Below are 22810 nucleotides of genomic sequence, written 5' to 3'. Positions count from 1 at the left end.
ATGTGTTGCTGAAACTTAATTTTTTTCTTTTGCCACTGTATTCCATAATTCTGATTTTCTGACTATTTTGCACAATTGGAAGTCATGTCTTAAAACAAACAGACAAAAAAACCAACCCAAACCAAAAGCAAAGGAGCTTTCATAGGATTGGAATAAAAAGTAGCAAAGTTGTTTCTGGTTTTAGGTCATAATTACATGACACTCTGTCATGTGGTCAACAATGTGTTCTGTGACTGTACTGTCACAGGTGAATTGTAGGAGGTTTTGCAGTGTTTAAATTCTGAAGCTCTAGCTATTGATACTTTGTCAGTATTTCAATATTATTTTTAACTGACTTTTCATACACAAACCTCACATGTATTTGCGCTTTAATGCCAGGTGAATTAAGATCTGCCTAGTGTTTCTGGCCTGTGTCAAAATACTTAGCTAACAACCAGCTGATAAAAACAGGATTATTCTTCTTAGAGGACGAAGTTAATGTGATTAACTCAAAGCAAAATCAAACCTTAAAGCTTCCAGTTCTTCAGGCAGAATTGTAGAGGCAGAAATACTGCCTTCGTATCTAGCACATCTCCTTTGTAGCAGAAACAGATGGTTTGGTAGACTGATGTTTGAATTCCACCAATTAACTTTATTACTAGGACACAATTAATTTATTCTGAGTATGTATGACAGCATACTTAAGCATTGTGGAATTTTATTTTTCTTTTTTTAAGAAAAACAGATTTTCACATGCTACTAAACTGCTAAGAACAGGCTCAATGTTCACTTTTGCTGCTTATTCCTATACACTTCTTGAGTTTTCATACTCAGCACAAATATGGAATGTCTGGAATGGGGATCTTTCCATGTTACAGTTTTAATGGTAGTAACAAAATGTTTGGGAGAGTTTTGTTTTAGTAGGTGAGGATCTGCCTGGTTTTGTGAATCTTCACACACCTCTCTCTGATTTTTAAATTATTATTATTATTATTTTTTATAGTGTTTTGCACTGCCAGTAGAAGACATGCTTTAGAAGCACTTACATCAATTGGCTCTGCTCTGAGCAGACTGAAATATTTGTGGATAAGAAATCTTGCTTTTGCTGAATCCTGACTCAAGTAATGCATTGCTCTGCTACTCTTCTGCATTGGCAGTGTTTGCTACTCCTCCCTTTTTAGAGGGGTAATAGAACAATAGTTGTCTTTGGGATGTCATCTGTTGCTAAAGCTTTAGTAGTTTTAAAATGGATATAAACAACAGTTAATCCATTGCCAGGAGACAGAGTTAAAATACACTTTCTGAAGCCTAGCAAGAAGCAGATTGGTTTACTTTAGCGCTCAATTTGTAAAATAAGTTGCTTCAGAACGGAGATTTCAGATGAGGCTATACTGCATTCAGTTGTAATTAGAGACTCTTCCCCTTTTTATCCACTAAGGTTTTTATTTAATTAGCATTGGTTGAGTACTGAGGACTTTCCTGGAAAGATTCATTCGTCGGAATACTCAATTCTTTTAGCTGTACCAGTCCGTGTGTACTATTGCTTGAATGTTTGGTGTCTTTATATATTGAATATTACCACTGCTGAGTGGCAGCTCTTGAAACAAGTGACTAACAAGTAAAATGGATTTGAGTCACGCACAAGAGAACGTCTGTTGGAGTGAACCAGAAGGTTAATGAAAGAGTTAATGATGCTGGAATGTCCCACTGCTCACAGCTATTGAGAAAGTCTGTACTTCGTTATTTCCTCACGCTTCATTTTTCCATTTCAAAAAACCAGATGTCTGAGTGTTTCTACCCCTGCAGACCCCAGACACTGTTTACTAAACAGAAGCAAATCTAGCGTCTTGGAACTAGGGCTCTGACTGTTAAGAGCCATTTGCTGGTCCTCTGTAGACAATCCGTTTCACATGGGAAATGCACTTAGCCAGGCAACATTGTAAGTGAAGGATGACAAAGAAAAATTAAGGAACAAAAGGAAGTGTGCAGTTTTTGTTTGGAGTTGGTGGTTTGGGTTATGGTTTTTGGGTTTTTGTTTGTTTTTTTTTTTTTTGGCAGTGTCTGAGAACAGCAATTAAAAATGTCAGTAAAACTCTTTGTGATATTTGGGAAATTAAATGATCCACATAGGGAATTAAAAAGTAGTCTGACTACATACTCTGAGTCTGGAGACAGTTTTAAATCACTTCTGTCTTTAGCTTGTGAATGAAAACTTGTTTGAGTAGTTATATTTTTAAAAAATTTCAAATGCTGCCACAGAACTAATTGGATTTGGCTTATTGTGTCAGACTGTAATCCACTCCTGCAAAATGGAAGGGAAGAAGTCTGGTACATCCCTGTTTCTCTTCCTGTTTTCTTAGCCTCCATTTTTTTTTAATTGATAAATCATTTTCTGCAGTGCTGCTGCAAGAGCTTCAGTTATGAGGAAAAAAGAAAAAAAAAAGAAAAGAAAAAAAAATTCAAACATTTCCATATGGCTTTAGGGTTGTTTTTTCCCCATTCTGTTTGCTTCTGTGAGAAATGTGTACATGTATATTTTTCATCTGTCCCACCTTCTATGTTCATGACGTTTCCTTTCATTTTTTCCATTTCCATGATCTATTTCAGTGACTTTTATATTCCAAATTGTTAATGGTGGTTTATGAAACAACTGATTAACACATTAAAGATATGATTAACACATTGAATACAAATTTATTTTACTGAGGAAGGATATGCATTTAGCTTGAGTTCAGGATGCACTGTTCTGTGTATCTAATCTGACTTGCATGTACTGTGGTCCATGGAACATGAAGTCTTTATCAGGCCATTGATCTCTGTTCAGCACTGCAGCTTCTCTCTGAGGAGCTCTTTTCTATGTGTTGGTTCAATTTTTCATTCTTCTTTTGAACTGTGACTACCTGAGCTGGACCCAGTACTTGTTGAATCACCTTCCTGGTCCCATATTGCTTGTTTATACCTGTGTGGTGTTCCCTCTGTGTAGGTTGAATTCTTAGTTACACTGTCTCACAATCCCTACAGCACTGAGCTGGATGTTTGCAGTTATCTGCTTGTAACTGTGATCTACTGATAGCTTTTTTTTTCCAGTTTGGGTTTCCAAGATGAGTCTGTCTTTAAAGGCTGGTCTTCAAAGTGTATTCCAGAAGTGTAACTTTCCGTCTGTCTGAGAATCTACTTGTGATTTTAATGAGCTCAGTTTACCTAGTGATGAGGTCCCGTCTTGCTCATGTTTTATGGCTGTTTCTCTTCCATAAATGCCTATGGTTGTACGTTTTCCTTTGGAATCCTAATGTAAGATTTAAATCTGTTAATAAGGAAATTTAAAACTGAGAGTAAGGTAATATGGGAACTTACTAGAAATCTCACTACTTTATGACTACTGTCTCAGATGATTTTTCAGTTTTTAGTAATTTATCAAATTAAGGTAACCTACATTATGGTGCTTTGTATGCCCACAGGAGCGTATCATTTTTGAAACATAGAGTACCATAAGAAAGCATAGAGCTATCATGTCAGGGTGCTGCCTTCATCAGCAAAGCACTGACTGCATCGAAAAGCAACAAGAATTTTCACTCGATATTGTAACAAATGCTAATGAATTAATGTTTAAACATAGATACTAAAATCTTGGGTCTGCTGTTAATAAAGGGCTGTTGCCATCCCCACTTCCCTGCATCACTGTGGATTACCCCCAGGTCTTGCTCTTACTCTTTGTTTCATCTCTGTCAGTGTGACCTAACTCCAGTGTGTAACACTTTTCTCATGATTTACGTGATCATTTGGCTTGGCTTTCAGACGCACGTTCCAAGAATGGTAAGAAGCTCTGAAGGTTAGGGTTGGTGGTTAAGCCCTGTAAATGAAGCCTTGAAATAGGTATGTCCTGGGTTCTATTTGCTACAACAGGTATAGTAGTAGAGGTAACTGTGCTGTTACACCAAGTAAATGTTACTTGTTCTTAGCTATACCTCTTGTAGTTAATGGCAGTTTTGTTCATGGCAGTCAAGAGATCAGAGAATTATCCTAATGTTTTCTGTATCTTTGAAGAGTCTTGACTGGTTGAACTACTACTGTATTTATATTAAAGGAACAGCGCTAAGAACCTTAATTGAGGCTTCTGTGCTGAGGGAAAGTTATTAGCCATAAGGTCTGTGTCTAGAAACTGGCTTACCAAGTAGCCTTTGTCCTACATAAGTATGTGTCAATTCTTGTTATGTGTTTTTTGTGTAACTTGTGGTGTTAGCTCATCAAAGCATGAAAGGTACTTTCTGTGTCAGCCTCATCTTTCAAACTTTCTCACAGTTAGCCTCATGTCAGACAGTTAATGAGTGCAGTCTAACACTTGCAAAAATCAGAGCATGTTCTCTTAAGCACACTTAGTAGAATACATGACAGTATAAGCAGATTATGTCAACTAGCTGTCACCTGTATCTAGAATTACTGTGCTTTTGTTGCTGCACAGGCTGCAACACTAGACTGGTGCTGAGTTTGCTTTATGTGCCTCTAAACTGATCATGATTCAGCGGTAAGGAGAGAAAAAATACGGTATGGATTCCCAGTGTCTGGTTTGGGCTGTCATAACTAGTTTAGGGGTTTGTTTTGGTTTATAAATTTTAAAGTGGCTAAATGCATGTTACTGAGTTGAAACAAGTTGAATGTTGAAAGACAGCTTGAAATGATGGAGTTAACACAGATGGATGTGGTAGCACTGATTTTTATTTATTTTGAGAATGTTTCTTTAACATAGATTACTTATTGCACTTGATACTGTGAAAAAAATAGTTACCGTAAGTATGAGAGACTTTGGGGAGCACAGAAACAGAAAAGAATACACAGTTATGCCTCAAAGTGAGTGGCAGTAGGCTATTTGGCATCTTTCTATGCAACTGAAAAATGAGCATTGGTGGGGTTGTTTTAGAAAGAACAAATCATATTTACTGCCTTCTAGAGGCTGAGTACTAATTGTCAAAATTAATTTGACTATTTTCTTAGTTTAGCAGGGTTACTTGCATGAGCAGGCTGTTTGTGATTGATCTGAATTATTGCAATATAAGTACAATTGAAAAATTCCATCAGTTTCCTGTATAAAATCTGCAGATACAAATGTAGTAATTCTGTTGAAATTAGAACAGACAATGGTATTGCAAGTTACTAACAATGTAATATATTTTATGTGTAACTGCTGGGTCCTGTCTGGGATATATGCACGTTCCTTTGTATAATTAATATTTGCTAACTCATTTTCATAAAGTTGATGGAGTCTGTTGATTTTAAAAAGTTGCAAATTGTGGATATTCTTTAATTCTGTGAGTTTCAGGTGGGAAGGAATAATGGCCATTTTTTTGGTGTTTGTGTTTTGTTTTTTTTAACTTCACACTGAGGAGTCAATAGTGTGCCTCAAAGATGACATGAATGCAATGAAGATTTTGTTTTCCAGTGAACAAAAGCAGGGTGTGTCCATTTATGAGACGTGCAGCATGAAACAACCCAAACTGTAGCAAAACTAACCAGTTACAGCTCATTGAATACATGCAAACAAAATTTGATAGATAATGGAGGCTTTGCTTCAGGGTCTGGTTTTGTAGGTTGATTTGAGGCTCTCTACCACCCACATTAAAGCTGATGCCAAATATTTCAGTTGTTCAGAGTGAGCTGTTCTCCAGACATTTATTCTCTAATTGTGTCCAGGTGCATGAAACTTATCCAAAGCTTTTACTTGCATAACTAGTTTAAATAATAATAATAAAAAAAACTTTTCTTTTTTGCATTTATGTGATTTACACCACAACAGTCTGAGCACATGGAATTAGTTTTTTACTTAGCTGGGATAAGTCCAGTTTGAGACATACTTAGCTAATGCTGTCCACCAGGCAATGTGAAAACAAGGAAGGAATAAAAGGAAACATTATGTTAAAGACTCTTCAGGACACAGTTTGCAGTATTTCTAATTGTCTGTAGAAACCATTGATGGGAAAAAGATACTCACTCATAGTTATAGAGCTCTTTCTCTCACAATACACAGAACCCTGCAGATGTCTTAAATATAAGGCAAAACTATGCCAGATTTCCTCGTCTAGAGAAAGAAAAACATTGCTTTTATTATATTCTTTTAATGTAATTTGGCATCTAGGAGGATGTATTGATCCAGGTGACATTCCTTGTTGTATGACCGATAGTACTGTAAGTTGATACGTATTTTGGTCCAGGCTGTTTTGTAAAATTGAAAGCAAAAGAACTGAAGCTCCTAATCATGTGGAAATTTAGTCTTCCCTCTGTAATCTTTGGAGTAGTATGTGGTGTAGCCATTGTGCATCTCATTATTCTCTGCATATGTCATAGTTACCATTCCTATTTTCTGTATAGTCTTACATGCTTTACCAGGAACTGGACAATTTGTCCCTGCAATTCCTTTCTTACGTCCAAAAGTATCAAAAGAGTGCACAAATTCAATAACTGAACTCTGAAAACCTAATATATGTCAAAGCAATGAGTTACTTCACTTCCTCGGTTCTGCCTCATGTTGTGATTCTCTCTTGTGACTCTTATCCACTGTATGGCCTGGCTGATTAGTAACAATTGACAATTATCCATGGGCCTTAAAGAACAGACAACAGGTTTGCAAGTTGGACAGAATGTTCTTGGTTATGTGCCTCTAGGAGAAAAACAGTGTCTTCCAGATTCTGTTTATCACTCTTCTATGTATGAAGTTGCAGAGAGACTGTTTAAAACTAGGCAATGAAAGATAAAATTAGCTCAGTTTAAGGCAAATGTGTCGTATTTACACAGGGCAGACTGTCCCTGAATGTACAAACATGGTTTGTAACAGTACCACGTTCCTCCAGTGCTAAGAATACTTGTGTTATAGGTGGTCAGCGTGTGTTAAGTGTTACTGGAACATAATTGTTAATTAAATAGAACTATTCACTTGTCTTTGTTTTTTTTCTTTCCCCCCCACAGAATTGGAAAAGACCAAATGCCAACGTGAACGAGAAGTGGCTCTTGGAAGTGGAGGCAGTTTCTTCCCAAGGGAGATAAGAGTTGGTCACTTCATTCCCCAGTGTGATGGGCATGGAAATTACCTACCTACTCAGTGCCATTCTAGTAGTGGATATTGTTGGTGTGTGGATAGGGATGGAAATGAGATTGATGGCACCAGAAGTGGCCCAGGAGTTCAACCACCATGTAAGCAACTGAAGCACTTTTTTCTTGTGGGTGTCTCTGTACCCAATTGTACTATCTCCAGATGTAGGGCTTAGTCGTGCCCCTGAGACACAACACTGACTTGAAACAATGCAGATCTTTGTTCTTCCAGTGATTCTATGTCTCTTGCTGCATCTCTCTTATAATTCTAGCATACACTTTTCCTTCAGTCAGGGCACCTAGATGATAGTTGTGAGCCTCTGAAAGAGAGGATGGTTTTCCAACTTTTTCCTGCCTTGAAATTGTGAGGGGTCATTATAGTTTCTGCCTTCTGAGAGCTATGGCAAATCTGAATATGTGGTAACTGACTTGCCTCAGGAAATGAAGGATGCTTCTTCCTACATCTTCCTCACTTCAGATGCAAAATAAGATAGGTTTTGCTAAACATTTAATGAAAGAGCAATTACAGAGCTGAAAAGATCTATTATGGCTGTTGCTCCTTCTATCAGCCAAGGGGGGAAATTCAGAAGCTTTCTGCATCTGATTATAGTTATTACTGTCTGCTTTTAGGGCTGTTTCCTTCTTAGAAGTCAGACTGTTACTGTGTCTCTGCAAATACAAAGAGCCTTTTCATGCCGTACAAGCTAATTTCCTGCCGTCCCTCTCCCATCTATTTCCTTGTCTTTTTAAAAGGTCTGAGCACAGCTGCTCCCCCTGTTGTTATTGGGCCATCTGTTCGACCAGATACAGTACCTCTGCCACCAGGAACACACTTGCTCTTTGCCCAAAGTGGTAAAATCGAACATGTTCCACTAGAAGGGAATGGTATGAAGAAAAATGGTGCCAAAGCACTCTTGCATATTCCAGTAAGTAACTTACTATACTACGTCCATGTGTTTTAGAACATTTGTGACAAAGATGAAAGCCAGAGTGTTTGTCTATGTAATTTGATAATTTAAATTCCAAAATTAATTTCTACTCTTGATTAGAATTTCAGTGTCATGTCACTTTGTCACTGTAAATTCCTGACATGACTAGTCAAAAAAGCCTAAAACTGAGCTATAGAAAAAATTATTTGCCTGTAAAGAATAGTTCATAAGACAAAAATAATCTAATATATGTGATTTCACATGCTTCCAACACCATATAAACTCTCCTACATTCACACTTCCTTTGGCTTTCTAACTCTGGTATAAAAGTCTAGGAGACCTACGAAGAGCAGTAGGTGGAAAGATCTTTCTTTTGTTTTCTTCCCTCAAAATTTTTTTCCTAAGTCTTAATCTCTTCTTGCTTTTCAATCAGTTCCATGCACTTCTTTGCTACAGAGATGTTTGGGTTTTTTTCTTTTTTGCTTGCTTCTCCATGTGCAGGCCCAGTGGGTGGTAAATCTTTTTGCCACTTACTATTATCTTGAGTTTGGTTTTTTCCTTAAAAATGAATCCTTGATAGTAAAAATCTGTCTTTTCCATCACCTGTGACACATGCCAACCCTTCTCACTTCCAATTCCATAATATTAACTTATTTTCCCAAAGCCTGGGATTTTTGTTTTCACTCTGGTGTTACAGTGTTTATATAGTAGATAGCAATGCAAGGCAACATACTGGCCTCTTTTGTGGTTTACTGTGAATATCTGGTAGACTAAATACTGACTAAATTGCACAAATTCAGTTCAGTAAGTAGTGTCACAAACTACTGTGATGCAAGGGCAAAATCAAGCTTTTGATTTTTCTCTATAATGCAACTACAATAATGTAAAAATAAAGTAAAATATTGTGTGCAAAACAGGGTAGCTAATGTTACAGAGACCCAATTCTGAATTCTTCAGCTAGTCTTGTTATTTACTTGATCTAGTTTAAATTAATTAATTAGAAGTATCTTAAGGAAAGAACTTCCAAGAAGTAAGTTACAACTCTTCTTCAAAATCTGCAATTGAAATTAAACTTACAGTCTGTGGTAAGTAAGAGGACACAGTCTCAGGCTGTGCCAGGGGAGGTTTAGGCTGGAGGTTAGGAGGAAGTTTTACACAGAGAGAGTGATTGCCCATTGGAATGGGCTGCCCGAGGAGATGGTGGAGTCACCATCATTGGAGGTGTTCAGGAGGAGACTTGACAGGATGCTTGGTTGCATGGTTTAGTTGATTAGGTGGTGTTGGATGATAGGTTGGACGTGATGATCTTGAAGGTCTCTTTCAATCTGGTCTATTCTATTCTATTCTATTCTATGTGTTGTCTCTGTGTTGTCTCAGTGTTGTGTATTAGTGAAGTAACAGTTAGTATCCTAGAGGCATTCAGGTTGTTTTGTAACCAACAGCATCAGTGTAGGCCAATGAACAAGCACATATGCTTTAATGTGAGGTTTAGGATCATCTTTGTAAGAAGCTGCACATTATAAAAGCAGCAAAGATGACAGAGCAATTGAAACACATCAGATTTGCTGGAAGTCATTATTCCTCTCTGAAGGGAAAGAATGAGAGAAAAAAAGCATGTGAAGAATACCACAGTAAAATAACGAAATTTCTTTAAGTGGATATGCAAGTGAAATGTCAAAGTCAGACCAGCTGTTCAGTAATAATATCTACAATGCTTCTTTGAAAGAAGATAATTGTAAATGGTGCCTGCTAGTTAAAAAGAACATTTCGTTGGAAGTATTTTTCTAAGTGGTTCTACAATAAATATTCACCAATTGTTTTCTCTGCCTGTCTTCTCCATCTCTCACCATTCCTCAAGAGTTTGTGTGTTCAGGCTTGAGATTTAGATCCATAAGCTAGTGCTGCTGCCAAATAATTGTTGTTTAGTATAAGGTGATGCAAGTTGCTTGTTGACCCAACAGGACAAGGTTGTTATTGGAGTTGCTTACGATTGCATGGACAAGATGGTTTATTGGACAGACATCAGTGGCCCTTCGATCAGCAGGGCTAGCCTGCATGGTGGGGAGCCAACAACCATCATCAAAACAGGTAACAGCACAAAATTCTTTCTCTTGTTACTCCCTAGGAATTAAGTTAGAGGCTTGAATTTAGTAATATATACTTCGTGGGTGTTGCATTACATGTTGGTTTTACTTAGATAAACAATAACCAAAAAGTCTGGATAACATAAAATGAAAAAAATGTCTATTCCCTGTGCGATAGCCCTTCACTCTCCTTGCCTACTAAGATAGGAAAGAGGCCAGTTCTCCTTAAATCAACTAAGGTCAGAAGGAGAAGCAGCATGTCAGTGAGATGTTTCTGTCCTTACTTGCAGTTGCAGGATACTGTGTCTAACAATTGTATGTCTTGTGAACATCACTGCAGATATTTTAATTGAAGGTTGAGGGATTTGAAAGATGAATCAAGCAGTGTGGTGTTTTTAAACATATCCCAAGGTACTAATGGGCGCAAGGCTCAGTTTCATCTTCGGACAGTGTCTCAGCTCCTCACAGGAACATTTAGAGGATTTCTGTACCAAATTACTGTTGTAGGCTGTGCTTATATTCTTTCTGTGTTTAGCAAAGCAAAAGAAAGCCTTTACAGCTCTCTAACCATGGTGGCATCCTTAGGGCTGCCACTATAGTGGGGCAGCACAGCTAGTACTCTCAGGGCAAATCCCTAGTTCATGACATCCTGGATTTCAAAAGAGCACGCAAGACCTCACTTTCCTGTATTGCCCGCTGGTTATAGTATGCTGTACTTAACCGGGCAGCCTTTTTGTAGCCCACCTCCTTTGTAGTCATGTCAACCATACTGATCAGAAAACACAGTCCAGCACCCTTCCTGAAAAGGTCCCACGTGCCTGGATATGAGGAATGGAACGGATAGGTAGGCTGAGTTCAGACTGCTCTGAACAGACGTTATTCAAGCTTACAATGATGCAATAGCTACAAGATGTGAATATATGAAGAAGGAAGATGATCACTGAAACCTAGATCATGTGCTGGAGTAGACCCATTGTTGTTCAATGTGTTCATGATCTGAAAGGACTATGATAGTTTGTCAGTTTGCTGTCAAATGGGTATTGAACACCAACTAAAGCTAAAGCTGATGGAAGAGCTGCATTTATATGTTAACATGGAGCAATAACTGAGAGTTCCACTCTTTGATTTTTGTTCTTACACCAAGGTAGATAACCCACTGGCTAGCTGAAATTTGGTTATGTTGTAGTCCTTTTCTCTCCTACACTCTTTCTGTCAGCTGTGTGCTCTGCTGAGAAAGGGCTGGTGAGCATTCACATTGAAGAGGAGAACTACTGCTGTCTGGTCCTGTGTTTAGGGATCAAAGGTGGTTAGAAATTGTTTCAGCTGTGACTTTCCATGACACCCAAGTTGTAAAATAAAAGTGAGTAAAGCCACTTTGTTTGATTTTGCTCAGGTTGGAGGTTTGGATTAGAGGGTATTGTGGGGTTAGTGCTTTTACAGTTTTGATCCTATTCTTATGCATTTTTTTCCCCAAAGACTGTGCTGCTCACTGCAGTCCATGTTTACTTGCATTAGAAGGGCAAGTGTAAGCCTGTATATCTTAACTATGAAAACTTCTTTTTTTTTTTTTTATGGAAAGGGTTAAGTGAAAAGACAGCTTTAGAGAACAAAGTGAATGAGGGAGCATTGAAATTACTAATAGCTGGAGGCATTTTTTGAATACTGGTGTCCTGAGGATCCCAGAATACTTGTGAAATCAAGACACTGGAGGAGGTTACCCCTGCTTTGGATCCTTTACAGATATTGTCATAAAAATTAGGAAATCATTTTAGCAAAACGGTCATCCAGTTTTAAAACTCTACAATAAATTTGCTTTGTTTTTTCTTTGGATGTGTTCAATATCCTGGAGTTTGTTCTTCAGAACAGCCAATTTGTTGTAACTCAATTTGGGCTATTAGGGGCAATAATGAGATGAGGGTGGCTTGGATCCTGCTATTGTCCTGAAAAGGTAAAAAGGAGAGCTTAAAGCCATCCCTCAAAATTCCAGCAATTATGGACTTTCTTATTTCTGTATAATTTGATGCCCGAGATATTTGTAAGACTTCTTTTTCATCCCAACATATTTAATCTGAAAGGGACTCTGTCCTGTAGTGCAAGCATGCATGTGCCTGTACAACTACAAATTCTGTGGGGAAAGGATTTCCAATTTCCACTATTATTTTCTCAGATTCTGCACTTTAAAAAGTGTGGGAAATTACTATTGCTGAATTTAGATGGCCACTAATTAGTCTGTCTGATGAGAGCGTGTGTGTGTGCATTAAAAATGTGCCTAAAATATTTTCAAAATACTTGTGAAGGCTTTCAGCTAAATTAGATTATATAAGGTAATTCAAGATGATTCATTGCCACGTGGAAACCTCATGCATTTTTAACTGCTATGAAAAACATTGTATGTGTAAAGATCTCTCATGATTTGTGTTACTCTGTTGATCACACAGGAAGGAAATGCCATTCCTAAAGCGGTGTTGCACTTTACTTTCAGCATGCTAATGGGGTCTTTGATAAGGAGTCAGAATAAAATAAATCTAAATATTGAGTATTTGAATGGATGTCTTCTATCCTGTCTGAAACTGAAATTTTAACATTTCAGGAAATAGGAAAATGCTTCACTCTCAGACTCATGAGAATTCTTTGTTTTGTTTTGATCTTTGTCTCTTTCCTCCTGTGAGCTGCAGCTGCTTTCTTGACTTCACGTGTATTTTTGTGGAATGCGCTAGTTTTTTGTCTGTTAAAGCTCTTGTGATCCAAGTTGCATTGCTTTGCAGAAACTTGTTTTATTGTGGAGCCCCATCCAGTTCTCATCTATCCCTGCAGCTGTATAGCCTGTGGAGGCTTTCTGAGCTCTGCAGCTGTGGAGGCAGATCGAGAAGGAGAGCTTAAGTCATATCATCTGTACATGCCTGTACAACCTTGTCCCCAGGACAGAGCCTGTGACTCTTACTACGCCTGCAACAATATAGCAGAAACACATTTGTGCCTCTAAAAAGACTGGTGATACATGAAGCCTATATATTCCCTTACCCTTCCAGGGCAGGACAGTTTTTTTCAGGCTCATTGTCAACCAGACAGGAAAACACACTTGAGGCTTCTTCAAATCTCCTGGCATACTACTGAAACAAGTAAACTAGTCAGGGAACTGGGGTAGCAGATCTTTTGCCTGATAACTTCTGTTTACTCAAAGAGATTGGTAGCTTCTACAACACCATTTGGTCTGTGATCATCTGATCCCAGAGACTGGGGATTGTTGCTGACATTACCTCAAAATGAGGCTGCTCTCAGCATCCTCTGCCATTAGCAAGAAAAGAAGTAGGAACATTTGTGGATCTGAGTATGCATGAGGTGGTTTCTTCCAGACAAGAGGTTTAGCTCCACAGAGGAATTTGGAGAAGTACAAGTAGTAACATGAAGTCAGTGTAACTAAGTTGAAGTATGCACAAGTGTCCCTGTGAGGAGTTATCTGATTCACATAAACTTTTTTGGGCCCTTCCTGTGTACAAGCTGTGAGTCAATAGCAATGAGCTACATCTTATTTGCTTTTTTCCACCTCTTCAGCAATGAATATACATCCAAACGTCATGCATCCAGATGGTAAATGTAATCTGCCTGTCTGAGGGACCAGAGGCTGTTTAACCTCTCATGCAACTATTATTCATTACAAAGTCACAGTCAAATCTTAGCTCTACTTAATGTTCTGGACCAAATGCCTTTTCTCCAGAAATGTTGTCTGTATCACAGACTGTTTCATGGCTGTCAGTAAATAAACTTTAGAATTAATAGAAGGCTAATGGGCCACATTCCATCATTCTTGGATATTTACATGATGTGTGGATCTGCATGTGAAATGTGTCTTTTTTTCAAAAGCAGGTTGATATGAACTTCTTTTTGGAGTGACCTTGTACAATTCTTTCCTTTTTTTTTGCAACTGAAATTGGACTAAAATTGATGATTTGTACCTGTCTTTGGCTTCATTACATTCCACGTGACCTGCCTGCTCTTTTTAGTGGATGCGTGAACCTTGAAAAGTATAGAGCAGTTTTTCATAGTGGCTGAATTAAATCTTGCAGTGCTATTTATTCTACATCCTTCATCTGAGTTAGAAATTACTAATGCTAAAGCAGTAAGGTCATTATCTGTTATTTCCTGTTTGTTTTGGAACAACTAACTGTCCGAGAAAAATTGTGCACATACAGTACTAAAACATGTTCCAAAAAGGATTGCTCTGCAAAAACAAAGAACTGGGTCTAAATCCCATCAGTTAGCTAATATTGTTTCTCTGGTGCTTTGAAGATTGATTATCTTTAAGTATTGGATTGGATAAACACAGCATAAAACCAGTTATCAGAGGAGTGCCATACATGCCAGTACCAAAGAAGGGGAAATATTAAGGATTATAAAATGCATTCTAGATCTTGGCCTGCTGAGGAGGGTAGAATAAGATTCTTATGGTCTCTGCTGTTTATTTCTCTCCTATCAACTCTGTGTACATCACCCAAGGAAAGCTCACATGCATGATGAGTTAGGTGGTTCCTCATAGATTTTTGTCATTGTGTGCATTTATGAAAGTTCTGTGTATTTAAACTTCATAAGGCAAAACATGCATGCCTCTTCCAAGTGATGTGAGGTTGTGTTGGACTACACAGAAAACTGAAGAAAACTTATTTCAGTTAAGAGCTATGCTTATGAGGCTGGCATTGTGTATTGGGAAGAAATATAATTATTAGGCATGTTTTTCTGTGCTCTCCTGCAGACTTGGGAAGCCCTGAAGGGATAGCTGTAGATCATCTAGGTCGCAATATCTTCTGGACTGACTCTCAACTGGATAGAATAGAAGTGGCTAGACTGGATGGGCGCCAGCGTCGCATCCTTTTTGACATTGGCCTGGTGAACCCTAGAGCAATTGTTGCAGATCCTGTAAGAGGGTATGGTTATCTTGTCAAGACTTATGTGCAAAGTTTTATTTATTTAACATGAGCATATACTCAGAGTCAATGTTTTGTGGCTGCCTGTGGAAAAACTGCTAGCAAGCCGAAATGGAGCAACCCATCTACATCCTGTGTCTGAGTGGTACACTGGAAATAAAAAATTTTAAATACCTGCTAGATAATACTGTGATATTTTGTTGAGAAGTTTGTCCAATATTTATTTGTACCTTTCAGTACATTGTGTGCAGGGTAACAGGCATTGCCCTTACCTAATAATTTCATTTTTCAAGATTAGTGATCTAAAATACTAGATTAAGCAATCTTTATTTTCATTTCCATTATGACAGCCCTTCTTCCTGTGTTGTGTTCCTTCTTTGAAAACTTCCGTGGTGCCTCTTTTGTCATCATTTTCATTTCTGTCATTCAGTTGCCTCAGAAAGTCCTATTAGGCTTCTGTGTGCAGGCGCTGATAATGACATACTTTAAAAATTGAGGCTGTAAGCTCCAGTCACAGAAACGGCCCAGAAGAGTGGCAATAGGAAAGCATAAATATCTTCAAATTACAGAATCACAGAGTCATTTCAGCTGGAAAAATTCTTTAAGGTCATCAAGTCCAACCATTCTTTCTTTCTGAATATTGGAAGAAATACAGGGAAAATTAAAACTACTACAGAGTCCATGGCCATACTGCATGTCTGTTCATTAATGTCTGAATTTGCCTGCTATTGTCCTGGCGCAACTTTATGTAGCGTGGCCACTGCTGAGAAGAAGCATTTCAGCCAAAATACTCAGAAACACAGAAGCAGAGACTTTCTTTTCAGTTTTGAATTACTGGCAAGCTGCATTAAACAATTGTTTAATTGATATAATAGGCATTTGGAATATTCTTAAGTGATAATTCATGTATGAACAAAATTACTATGTTGCTCAAGAAGAGTTTTTTGAAAGCCTCATCCTCATCCCAGATGTTTATAAACAAGGTTTGTAGTGAGAAAAGAATACATGCCACCCATAAGGCAAAATTAAATGAGAAAGTAATGGTACTGAATTGTGTAATTTCTTTAATATAAAATAAACTTTTCGCTAAGAACCATATAATAGTGGGCTGAAAAACTCTGTGAATGTACATCAAGTGACGGCATAATAAGGAAAAATGAGTGCACTTTGTGATGTGAGAGAAGGGGAGACACACAAGTGTAATCAGACTGAGGAGTGACCTCTGTTCCATGAAGAAGCATACTGACAGAGTGGAGCTTTGGGTTCAGGTTAAGTGGTGCAGACTCCTAATAGATTTTTGTGTGTTAAGGAGTAAACTACAAAGGTACTTGCATTGAGGGGCTATGTAAATTCTTAGCCACAAAAGTGCATCCAAGGAAAAAAGCAAACAACAACATAAACAAAATACCCTACCAACAACAAATAGTCATTAATAATTAAGCACCACTGAATTAATGGCCTTCTCTGGAGTTCTTCACTGCCCATAAACTACTCTGATTCCATTGTATGTTGCTAACTTGGTAAACTGAAGAGAAAAATGTAGTTTTGAACGAATCCCACAAATGCATGGAAAATGCTGCTGCTGCTGCTTAGCCTCAGCAGACGTGACGGACAATGAGAACTCTAGATGTTCTTTCTGACTGGTCCTCAAAACTGTTGGAACTGAGGTCTTTTTATCTGGCATCTTGCACATAACATAACACAGAGAAAGTGTTTCTTCTCATGTGTGTGCTTGCTGGTTTTGTTTTAAATTAAAGTGTAATATTTGCTACAACTTCACTATAATTTTGTTACCTCTGTATCAAAGTGCAGTGTGGTCTTTCATGCTTATTTTTTACTTATTTGTTTATTACTCATTTATTTAATTTATTTAGAATGTGTGCTTGTTACTTTTGTGTCCTTAACATTTTCCTTAATTACAACAGTCTCGAGATCGTTCTCTGTCTTAAGTTTTCCCTTTTTCCTTCTTCTGAAGAAACTTGTACTGGACTGACTGGAACAGGGAAGCTCCTAAAATTGAAACCTCATACATGGATGGCACAAACAGAAGAATTCTTGTTAAAGATGATCTTGGATTACCAAATGGGCTGACATTTGATCCTTATTCCTCAATGCTGTGTTGGGTAGATGCAGGTAAAGAGATGCTGAAATCTTTATTCATAGTAGTAGAATGAGTTTGTCCGATCTTGAAGTTATGCACAGCTAACTAGTGTTTATAGCTCTATGGGCTGTATTTCAGATTTCATGCCTTTCTTTTTTACTCTAATAATCTCTCTGTGAATTTGTCTTTACTACCAACATGCCCACAAGCATTCACATGAGACCATGTGCAAGCTCAAAGACTGTGATTCTGATCACAAAATTTTCCACTAATGCCACACAGGTTTTTATCTGTGTGTCTTGTATGTGGCCATCTCTTTAGGTGATGCTTAGGCCTTTGTAGAAGAAGCTGTGTATTTAAGACCAGGAAAAAACACTGATTCATCTAATCTGGCTCTACAGAATGTCATCCTGGCTGTATTGCTCCAAGACCTGTAATGTTAGTCAAAATCTGGCTTATGTTTGACTGAAACAGCTCCTGAAAAAGTAATTCTCACTAGATTTAAAGATCAAGAGATGAAGGTTTGCCACTGACCCATTGTTAGTTTTGTGCCTGTGCCTTACCAGTGTGCTTTTAGTTCTCATTTGAACTTCCTAATCATTCTGTCCTTTTCTCTGCCAGGGATCTCCTCCTGTGGAGGTTCTTTTATACTGCAAGTCACCTTTCAGGTTTTTGATAAACTTTAAAGACTGAGCTCTCTCTTTCACTGGAAGATAGTTTCTCTAACCTTCAAATATGTCTCCATGTGCTATTTTTCTTTTCTTTTACTCTCTTCCTCTCTTTTTCTTGTGTTTTTCCTTCCCCCCCCCCCGCTAATTTTGAAACTCACTGTTTAAGAGAAAACTACAGGTGTTTACATTCACTAGCAGTGTTCCCAACACGTGTAGTAACTTTACAGCAAGACAGTTTTACGTTCCATTTGCATCTACAAGTTAGATGTTCTTCCTGAAGTCTTGCCTTCGTGGCCCAACCCAGGAACCATTTTTGGGACATGTTCACCAAACAAAATTTGGAAAAATGCCTTCCAGAGGAGGTGGAGCAGGTTAGTGGTTGAAGTGTGCCTCCAGAATGGAGGAGGCCTTCTGTCAACTTCCACGCCAGCCTGAGGATGTGGTATTTGTAGCAGAAATCTCAATTATAATGGGTTTGGCTGCACTAGACATCTGTGTTCCTGCAAGTTAGGTGGTGTGCTAGTTAGCCTTAGCACAAATTTTTCATCCAATCTTTGGCAAATGCTGACAACTGAGATCTTTAGCTAAGCATCATACTGAAAGACTTCCAGGAAGTTTGACTGTCTTCATGTGTACATATGCTTGTCCTTTATCCCTCCAGAGAGCTATCTTTCTGACTTTCAAAGGCTTGGTTGTTTAATTTCCAGGTACCAAGAGGCTGGAATGCATGAACCCTAATCAGCTCGGTCGACGAAAGATCCTTGAAGGAATTCAGTATCCTTTTAGTGTTACAAGCTATGGAAAGAATTTATACTACACAGATTGGAGAAGGTATGTTATCTGCTAAAGAAATTACAGCATGCTCTAATCCGTTTTTCTCCCTGGTAGAAACTGAAGCACATACTGCATTTCTTAGGTCTGACCTTTCACATGTTTCTGTGTTTCTTCTCTCCTGGCAACAGATGATGCAGGGTGGAGTGGATATGTAGAGCTGACCTATTGATGTTGCCAGTTAACTGAGTTTTCATTTTCAGTATAGTGATTTGTGCTCTAAGAAATACTTTTAAACACTGAATATTTTTGGGAAAGGAGTGGAAGCTCAAACATATTTCCCTTGTGCCTGTGCTTGCCGAATAGGGCAAGAGGGCAGAAATTAATCATTCGTGCTCTTCTTTGCCATTTATCATCTGAATGTTCAGCCAGAAATAAGGGAAAAAACCCTTTACTTTCTTTTTTTTAATGAAGAATATAAAACATAATATAAAACATATATATGATCAAGACTCAGGAGTTTACTATATTAAAAAAAAAAAAAATCCAGTCTGCATTTTTAAACATTTATTTTCCCTTGACATAAATAGTTGTATAGGGCACATCAGTTGCGGCAGGAATTCTAAGAATTGTAAGAATTTCCAAGCTAGAACCTAAGAGCTGGGAAATGCTAGTCAAGAATGGGCTTGTATAAACAGGAAACAGCATGTTATAGGTCTGTCAATCAGTTGACTGACCTTTGTCCTTAGAAAGAAAAGATTGCCCATCACTAGCTGTATGCCTTCTGGATATCAGGCTCCACCTGAAATGCAACACTGTCCATGTTGCAATGTCATCAATGCCACAGAAAATGTCAGAGGGGCAGAATATGGAGAATGTGTTCTGTAGAGGTATATCATCCCATCCTGGCTCCTTGCAAAATTTCTTAGCTGCCTAGGATGAGGGTTGTTAGATATTTTAATTATCTTGGAGGATTTTGCTTCTGGTGCTGCTTCCTAGCTATAAAAAAGAAGCAACTTCAGAATTCTTCCCTGTTGGGTTCATTTGTTTTTTCCTGTTTTCCCCTGTGCTCCCACCTTCATCTTTCTTCCGTATTCTCTTTTCTGCATGTGGCAGGGATGCGGTTGTGGCCGTGGATCGCACAATTTCAGTAGAAAAGGATAACTTTCAGCCTCACAAGCGCTCCCGCCTCTATGGAATCACTACAGCCTTTGCTCAGTGCCCAGGAGGTAATCCAAACGATTCTTGAGTTTTCACAGCTGTGCAGTGCCTTAGTATGTAAATGAACTTAGCTCCCATTGACAGGCTGCCAGCTCCTCTAGGTAGGTAGTGAACAACTGGTTAGTGCTTAGATTTCTGTTTACTGAGAGATTAAAAGCCACCTACAGGTGGTTTATTGTTCTTTGGTTTGCTGTTTCTTTTTTCATAAAAGCAGTTGTGGTTGCCATATGAAAGGGAAAGAATATATGCATATGCCAGTATAAGGAGGGAAGAAGGGACCTGTTCTATCCTCTATGAAAGGACAGATCTATGGTCAAAATTAGGATCTGATGTAGCAAAAGCTGCTGTTTTCACCATCTAAATTAAATGTTATATTCATGATTAGGGCCTTATTTACTTAAGTTTTAACGACAGCTCATGGTTTTAAAAACAGTATTGTTCAGAAAACAGCAGGTAGTAGAGTGGCTGGGTTGAGCTTTCTGCTCTGTTGAATGTGAAGTTTTTCAGATGCATTGTTGAAAAGCCGCTTGTGAAGCACAGAAGAGAGGAAGTTGATACCCTTGAAATAACAATTCCTTCTTTGGGAAGCAATGTCACTGTTTGGTCATGTGGATCTTAGCAAATCACAGCTAGGAGAAGGGGGCATTTTTTTATTCTTACAATGTGGCTGTAATTGTAGTAGCCGTGGTGGTTTTACTTTAGGCCTAAGCCCCTGTATTTGCAAGTTATTCTATATATAGTAAGAACTTAATTTAATTAAAAGCTTGATTCATATAAATGTCATAATTTAAGTTTTATTTTGGCAGGTGTAAATGTTTATCTATGTAAAATTCACAGCCTTGGTATTGTTTCTTTCTCATCATATATCTATTCCAAGTGTTTGGTTTTTCTGAGGGATGTCTTTCCCCTCAGATCCACTGCTCCTGGCACTTCTCTTTCATTTTAGTCTCCAACATTAATGTATTCCACCTTCTCATCCACCTGACTTCCCCTTTTTGTGTGTGTGGTGGGTTTTTTACCCCCTTTTGGGACAATCCTGTATTCCTTTATGGTTTTTTTTGTAGTGGATGGCATCCAGGGATGATGTCCTATATCATTTTGGACTTGTCCCACCTTGTTGCATTTTCTGTATTTCCTCACTCACTGGCTTTTCATTCTAATATCTGTGTCTACTAGGCCAAGCTGTGAAGGACATTTCAGGAACAGCCTGGGGTTTTATCTTTTTTTTTTCCTTTTTTTTTTTTTTTTTATGTTGCCTGTCCTGCTCTGTCCTGCTATCTAGATCTTTCTTTGAGGTGATTATCAGAAGCTGACACAAGAGATGTGATGACTCCCATCTTCCTAAAGCAGTTCTGTTTCTCTCTCAGTTTTGTTGTGGTTTGTTTCTCTGCTGTAGTCATGAAATCTGCACCTTTTTTTTTAATCTATGTGTTTTTATTGTGGTTTTGCTTTTGTTTTTCTTCGGCATCTTACATTTCTCTTCTTTTCCAGGACATAACTACTGTACAGTGAATAATGGGGGTTGTACTCACCTCTGTCTGGCTACCCCAGGAGGCCGTTCTTGCCGCTGCCCTGACAACACAGTTGGAGTGGATTGTATAGAAAGAAACTGAACATTAAAATAAGCTTTAGAGCAACAGATACCTTTTGGAAAATGTGCTGTAAACAATTAACTCCTGTCAACACAATCAGACCCTAAACATGCTGCTGACAGCAAGCCACAATGCACGTACACAGACACACACAGAGGCAGTGACTGTTTTGTAGCAGTTAGGCAAGAGAGAGGTGCCTAGGTTGAGTCCAGCTGCATCTTGTTCCTTGTAGTATTATCTTCTTGTTTTCGAAGATAAAAGTGGAGGCCTTCTCTGCACTCATGTTGGACTAGGAGAATTTGTCATTTGGCAAAATTAAAGTAACAGATAAATATTAGTCAAAAGGATGGCATGACTCAAATCCTGAGACTGGGTTGTACCTGACAGCATGCACCAGTTATCGCCATAGTGGCATGCCTAGCCTGTCATGTGACTGGATCATACCTACAGCTGGGAAAAAACAAAGGGAGTCCCAAGGATGAATAGAGGTGGGTGAAAACACCCAGTAATATCACAGACTTAATGCCTAATTGTATTCATTCCCACTAGCAGTGCTTCCACTTCCAGAACTTGAATCTCAGCTTTTGAGATTACCAAAGTACTTCATCTTTGTGCTGTGAAGGTCTCACCCTGGGTCATGTGGTCCTTTCCCACAGCACATGATTATAAATGATCAGTGCTGCTTAGTGGCTATGTTTGAAAATCTTGTTGGACTCTAAGATGTTTTTTTCCTTCTGTCTGAGGTGGATTCCTGTGTAGTTTCCTAAAATCCACTAAACAAACTTTAGAGATAGATCACAGTTCCTCGTAGTTCTTCAGAGAATGGATGTTGATTCTTCTGGAAGTGTTTGGTTTTAAAGGGGCACACAATTACGTTTAATTCCTGAGAGCTATTAAAATAATATTTCTGTTTGATCAATCTAAAAATCAGCTTTGAATCCTATCCTAGTCATCCTCCTTCTTTAGCAAACCATGCCATGCATTTTCATAGACCATGGGAAACCATACCAGTTAAAAATTTGTTTTCCAGAAAAGACACCTGTGTGCTTAAAAGAAATGGTGATGCCTCATTTGTGACCCAGTGTTCAGTAACAGCAAAAAAAAGAAGGTGTGCTGAAAATCAAAGTTGAGTTTTCATCATCACCAATAACTATGGAGTGGGAAAATCAGAATGCATATTCTATCTCAAATTAGCAGCACAAATCTGTGAGTGAGGTTTGACTTTCACACTGTTAGAAGGGAAACTTACCTGTAAGTCAACCTGCAATAGCAGGGAAAAAAACCAAACAGGGCTTGTGACCCTTCCACTAAGAGCAGAAATCTAACTTTACCATTTCCTCACTCCCAGACACTACATTAATGGTTTTAAACAGAGCCAGTTCTGAGTCTTAACTGTATGACATCTTCCTTTTAACTGTATATTTATCACAAAATAACAAGCCATGTAAACATTTAAAATAATTTTT

The 22810-nt window shown here is 38.2% G+C and overlaps 1 protein-coding gene across 1 annotated transcript in view; it reads left to right on the top strand.

Moving 5' to 3' along the window:
- The window catches only part of NID1 (nidogen 1), a 45897-nt gene extending 23514 nt beyond the window's left edge, over nt 1–22383 (top strand). Inside the window, exons 13-20 of the mRNA XM_009907552.2 lie at nt 6934–7158; nt 7810–7982; nt 9947–10073; nt 14817–14988; nt 16964–17121; nt 18468–18591; nt 19648–19760; nt 21244–22383. Coding sequence (XP_009905854.2) covers nt 6934–7158; nt 7810–7982; nt 9947–10073; nt 14817–14988; nt 16964–17121; nt 18468–18591; nt 19648–19760; nt 21244–21365 — 1214 coding nt within the window. The 3' untranslated portion in view covers nt 21366–22383. The remainder of the gene's footprint in view (nt 1–6933; nt 7159–7809; nt 7983–9946; nt 10074–14816; nt 14989–16963; nt 17122–18467; nt 18592–19647; nt 19761–21243) is intronic.
- Nucleotides 22384–22810: the final 427 nt, after the last annotated feature.

This window comes from Dryobates pubescens, chromosome 6, assembly GCF_014839835.1.
Source record: "Dryobates pubescens isolate bDryPub1 chromosome 6, bDryPub1.pri, whole genome shotgun sequence".
NCBI classification, from domain to species: Eukaryota; Metazoa; Chordata; class Aves; order Piciformes; family Picidae; genus Dryobates; species Dryobates pubescens.
This window is presented reverse-complemented; position numbering and strand designations above follow the sequence as displayed.